This window comes from Alosa pseudoharengus, unplaced genomic scaffold, assembly GCF_046254945.1.
Source record: "Alosa pseudoharengus isolate Yale_2024_CS ecotype anadromous, Long Island Sound unplaced genomic scaffold, YU_APseudo_1.1 YU_APseudo_1.1_scf_2, whole genome shotgun sequence".
NCBI lineage: Eukaryota > Metazoa > Chordata > Actinopteri > Clupeiformes > Clupeidae > Alosa > Alosa pseudoharengus.
The window spans coordinates 11,095,848-11,101,680 of record NW_027468663.1 but is presented as its reverse complement, the minus strand read 5'-3'; the positions used below and the strand labels follow the sequence as shown (position 1 = coordinate 11,101,680).

The window sequence follows — 5,833 nt, the reverse complement described above, 5'->3', positions numbered from 1 at the left end:
TATTTCTTGTCTTTTTTCCTGTGAGTGCATTACCGCTCTTCTCATGGTGCTTGGATAGCTTAAGGTATATGCAAGGATGAGGGCCCTTCTCTTTACATGAATTATCTGTTTGTTTTGTTGTTTTTTCAGCAAAATGCAGAAGTTAAATTCTCTGGTACAGCCATGTTGTTGGACACGGCGATGCCATTGTCATGGAAAGTCCAGTGTGGTGTTCAGTGAATGCTTTAAAAGGAGTTTACCAGAATACGTGCCATTCTTTGCATCTTAACGACTCTTCTCTGTAACTGATTTCTGCTGTTGATTATTTGAAACCACCATTTTGTGCCACCCACTAGGAATCAGTATGTACCTGATGGAGGTAACTGATGAGACAATGAGATAATCACTCAGTTAAAAACAAGCATGACAAGACCACCAAGAATGAAGCTGGAAAGAACCAATTTTTGATTGGCCTACATAAGTAAATTTGTTTCAGAGTTCCCTTGAGGGCATGCTTTTCTGCTGTGGTTGGGAAGGGTTTCCGTCTGTATTGCATTCTAAATGTGTTTGATTAGATAGCGACGTCCATGTAGCAATGCCAAATTTCGAGGTATCACACCATAGTGTCGAAGAAAAGGGTGAAAGAGAATCAGAATCTTATTCTGTGCCGATGTTGGTTGTTCTCTCTCAGCTGTGAAACTTTTCATAACAGAATATAGCTTTGAACCCTGATGACTGATTTTGTAATTGTTAGGACATGCATCAATATTGCCCATATTTTTTTATTCAAAATATAAAAAAGGCAGAATGCCATAAAGCACTGAATGTGTGGGCATTGTTGAATGTGAAAATAAATAAAGTAGTTGTAGAGCACACTCTTGTGTTTTGGAATTGGGTGCTTCTTGCCATCGAAATGGGAGGGGCAGTGCAAAAAGGACATGATGTGTTCTTTCAAACTAATCCAGAACAGCACGTATGATGTATTGTGTATGTGGTCCATAACAACCTAGACCCAAGAATCAGGGGAATCATCACGAAGCACCGCAGCAGATATGGGCATTCTTTTCAGACATCTTACCATTGTGCAGCTCTTCATATGGGGTTTCAAAGGTGAACTGTTCGGTATCTTCAACATGTTTTTTCTATTTGATGTATTTTTATTTTTTTTTAAATCATGAAAAAGTTGCTGAGGGAGAGTGCCGAGCTGTGTGTAGCAACATGAATGTGGAAAATGTTTGCTGCTGTTGTCTGTAGTTGCTCTGATTTTTGTGTTATTTTGATTATTTAACATTACAATCCACAATTTAAAAAATCATGACCAAAGCAACTGAAGGCAGCACAAACATTACACATATAAAAATGTTTTATGCTGATGATGTTTTGACAGATGTTGCCTTTGTGGACCTTCTCACCATTAGTGGAGAAACTGTGCTAAAGCTTAACAGTGAACTCAGTCTCAACTGTTCATCTGACTGTGCCAGTCCTATTTGGGATCTGAATGATGACAGTCTGGCTGAAGTTCTACCTGGTCATCGCAGCAGTCATCTGACAATCAAACATGTCACCACAGACGATGAAATGAAGTATACCTGTAGAGTGAAGTGTGGTGCCAGCTCCAAAAAGGAATCGGTCAAAGTCACAGTGTACTGTAAGTACCCTGCATCAGATGCTGCAATTATGGGTTTGGTTTATGAGCTACAAATTTGTGCTCATGCTAAGTTATGCACATTTTATGACTTCGTGTATGAATTTGAGATAAGGATTAACTGAGTCACTTTTTTGAGGACTCAACACAATGTTCTGTTTTGTGTAGATGTCTGGTATATTGTATGGCTTTCATAACGCTGATAAGCCTGCTGTTCCTCCAGCTTTAGATGAGCCAGTCCTCATCAGTACTCCACAGACTCCTTGGTCAGGCCAGCCTTTTACGGTGACCTGTGAGCTAAGAGATTTTTATCCAGCCACTGTTCAGCTTCTTCTGTCTCACAATGATACTTCCATGGAGGTTGTGGATTATTATAATGGCACAGTAATGACGGCAATGGCTTCAAATCAACTGGAGACAACAAGCACCAATTACAAATGTAATGCACTCATGACACTGGGTGACAAGATCATAAGCACCTCTACTGATATGCTAGTTCAACCTAAAGGTAATGTAATATGTTTAGTGATTGTCTCTCCTCATCTGGTTTTGCTTGCTGTGTTGCAGTGTGCAGGCTTATGCCTTCAAAGTTTCAAGTGAAAGATTTTAGATTTTGTTGTCTTGTCATGTTTCAAGGTTCATGACCGATGTAAGGCTCATGACCTCAGCACTTTAATACAGATATTCAAACAACCTTTATGGGATTTGTTTGTTTGTTTGTTTGTTTTCAGAGTTTACAACAACATTTGCCACATCTACACAACAACATATACTTTCATCATCATCTTTTAGGCCTGCGTCGACAGAGGATGATTTGCAGAATCTAGTAACAAAAATAAGAGGTAGGGGGCAACGGTGTGTCCTTTTACTAAAGAAGGACATCACATGTTCTTGTAGAATTGTGTACCTAATCTCACATGATCATCACTGATCAACTTGTTAAATGTCAAAATACTGTGATTTAAGGTTTTTGTAACTCAACGTGGTCTTAAACATAATATGGCTGTTTCCATAAAAATCTTTCAACCATATGTGTATGGTCACCAAAAGGTTTATAGACAACAGTAGGATAGGCTTCTGTAACAAAGTTACTAGTTCTATCCAAAATAGCAGTTCATTCTGTGTGCACAAATAAGGGAGAACATCTTCCAAAATTCTTGCAAAACCTCATGCTTTTGTGGACATCAGGGAAATGTCAACAATGTCCACAAGAGGATATCTTCACCTTGTGTTTTATTTACAGAGACTACAGTTAATTTCCCCTATGTGCCTACTGAATCAAGCACGGCAGAGGGTCAACACAAACATCAAGTTGCAGCAGGTAGAGGGCGCCAGAGCTAATGACTTTCTCAATGCAACAGCTCCCAACAATTTAATACAGACATTCAAATAACCTCTATGGGACTTGTTTGATTGATTTTATTTTATTCAGAGACTACAACTGCTGTATTTGCTGCAAACACAGAACAAAATATACTTTCAACATCGCCAGTGACAGGTAGGGGGCACCAACGTATTATATTTGTATGTACTAATGGCTCTTACGTAATTATACACTCAATCTAATATTGACCTTTAAGATGTCAAAATATGGTCACAGATTTTGAGGGGTCTTTTTGTTGCTGTTGTTTTTTTCATTATTATTGATCTAAATTCCTATTCCTAACCATAATATCTGCATAGCTTATATACAACCCTGTTTCCAAAAAACTTGTAAACCGTAAACCCCCAAGTGAAACTAGAACATTGATGTTCCAAATGTTGAGTCTCAGAAGTAAAGATGAGGTGGTATTCACTATTGTGTGTTATAATTTACGAATAATGCTCCTCAACGAAAAGTTGCAAACAATTGGGGGATTGCATCATCTACAGCACATGATCATTAAAATATTCAGAGAAGAAATCTGAGAGATATCCAGAGAGATTTCTGTAAGCAAGAGACAGGGCTGAAAAACAATATTGGATGGCTGTGATCATCAGGGCTCCCGGCGGTACTGCATTAGAAACAGACCCAAATCTCTAATGAAAATCATTACATGGGCTCTGGAAACCTTTGACTTTTGACACTCTCTTCTTTGGGCCCAAGCTCATTTAAGATGGACCAAGCTGAAGTGGAAAACTGTCCTGTGGGTAAACCAATCAAAATGTAAAAAATACTTTTTGGAAATCCTGGACTTGCAACCTCTGAGGAGAGGGAGCATCCACCTTTCAGTGCACAGTTCGAAAGCCAGCATCCATGATGGTTTGGTGGTGCATTGGAGCCTATGACATGTGCAGTTTGCAGATCCAGAAAGGCACAAATAATGCTCAATGACATGTACAGGTTTTGGAGCAACATATGCGGTCATCCAGACAATGTCTTTTTCAGGGAAGGCCTTGCATTTTTTAGGAAGACAATTGAAAACTGCATTCTGCACATGAAAAAACAACAAAGAATACCCCGGACTGTTGAGCAGCTAAAATCCACCAAGGCTGGAACAATATTTCATTCTCAGAATTCCAGCAACTGGTCTCCTGAGCTCACAAATGTTTATAGACTGTTGTTAAAAGAAGAGATGGTGATTCAATACAGAGGTAAACACGTTGCTGCGTTTTTGAATGCTGGCATCAATTTCTAAATGAACATACAGTATATTTTCTAAAAAAAAAATAACATGAAAAATAACATTTCTTTGTTTTAATAATAATAATAAGTTGTCTGTGTTTGTGTCTTTGTAATTAATATGTTGTATTTGTATATTCTCAGTTAAAAGTAGGGTGTACATGATTTGTTTTTATTTAGCCTACGTTTCACACAGTCACAACTTTTTGGGAAATGAACATTTGTAGACTACAGCAGTGAATATGATACTGTTAAAGTAACAAAGACATCCAACCAGAATTTCGATGTTTCACACATGTAAAAAAGTGAATGTAAAACAGTGACTGGACACTTTTTGAGCATGTAATTATTTTCAGCTGCTCAAGTAATACTTTTGTGCTATGTCCCAATTACGTTTTGTTTTCACATGCTTAATCCAAATCATTACAGTACTTTAAAAATGTTTCTCGTTTTTATTAATTGATAGATCTCCCTGCAGAGGTGCTGATCACTCTATCAGAGACTGAAGAGGTCCAAACCTCAAGCACTCCTGGTAGGTACGATAGCTACACCAGACTCCCCACTCCCTCAATGCTTTTTGTCTTCCCACAGATTCCAAGTCATCCCATTCTGAGCCAGCACATAGATAGATATTAGTGCTCAAGAATCTAGGAGTCTGCATTTACCTAGCATGTCAAATGTAAGATGGTGTCTGTGTGGTTGTGACAGGAGGCATTCAACCAAGCGTGGGCCTGTATGTGTTGACCACCCTGGGTGCTGTGGCGTCCATTGTGTCCATGGGTACTGCGCTGTTCCTGGTCCTGTGCAGGAAAAGGAAGAGGCGACAGGAAAAGACAGAGGACCAAGAGGAGATGGAGGACGAAGTGGAGATGGAGAAAGAGAAGGGGCAGCAACAGCTCCCAGAGATGAGCCCCTAGTGAGGAGGTGGCACCAGGAGAGCATGGTCTCTCTGTGGCCTCACATTATACAGCCAGCATTGAGGCACAGCCTTGACATCGGCACCATCTGTACACTTTTGCTTCTTTCTCTTGAGTTAAAATAGCGCTAATCTTTTATTCTTTTACTGTTAAAATTTTAATTCCATTACTGGTATAAGAGACCAGAGGACGAGTGGCAGTGGAAAGTATTTTTTGCCAATAAAAGTTTATCAATGCAGTCCAGAATTCAGTATCATCAAAGTTTGTTGATAATAAAGCTCCATGGCCAATCAAATTATAGCCCTCCCTTTTGTGCTCCTGAAGCGCATGTGTTCATCGGCTAGGATTGTATTGCTATATTTATTTCTTGTTTACAGAACCAGAGCTGTCTAGTTTTTAAATGATTTTCATTTCAATCAGCAGGACAGATAGCAGGATAGGTAAAGGACTGTGGGCTCGAATCAAACTCAGGGCCAAAGGCATTGAGGCCTGTGTGTGGTTGCTGAGGTTTGTGCAATTTTTTTTACAACATAGTGAGGGCCAAAGGATCATTAGGGCTAATTTGCCCTGTGTGTAGTGTCTCACACTAATAGACAGAATGCAATGCAAGGGACTGAAGTAATCGCTTGGTTTGTATGGCACTAATCTTCATAATACTCAAACTCCCTGTTACACAATCCTAAAATTAGC

General features: G+C 39.3%; 1 protein-coding gene across 1 annotated transcript; it reads left to right on the top strand.

Moving 5' to 3' along the window:
* Positions 1-950: 950 nt before the first annotated feature.
* Positions 951-5,438, top strand: LOC143133812 (uncharacterized). The gene is made up of 8 exons (XM_076293692.1): positions 951-1,089; positions 1,367-1,627; positions 1,848-2,132; positions 2,356-2,466; positions 2,868-2,945; positions 3,057-3,122; positions 4,693-4,758; positions 4,935-5,438. Exons 1-8 carry the CDS (start codon positions 1,032-1,034, stop codon positions 5,141-5,143), a joined length of 1,134 nt encoding a protein of 377 aa, XP_076149807.1. The 5' UTR covers positions 951-1,031; the 3' UTR covers positions 5,144-5,438.
* Positions 5,439-5,833: the final 395 nt, after the last annotated feature.

Excerpts from the sequence above, each read along its gene's own strand:
- LOC143133812 (XM_076293692.1), top strand. The coding sequence starts at position 1,032 with ATGGGCATTCTTTTCAGACATCTTACCATTGTGCAGCTCTTCATATGG. Across the intron at positions 2,467-2,867 it reads TCTAGTAACAAAAATAAGAG|AGACTACAGTTAATTTCCCC; the intron begins GTAGGGGGCAAC and ends TTTTATTTACAG. Across the intron at positions 3,123-4,692 it reads TTCAACATCGCCAGTGACAG|ATCTCCCTGCAGAGGTGCTG; the intron begins GTAGGGGGCACC and ends ATTAATTGATAG.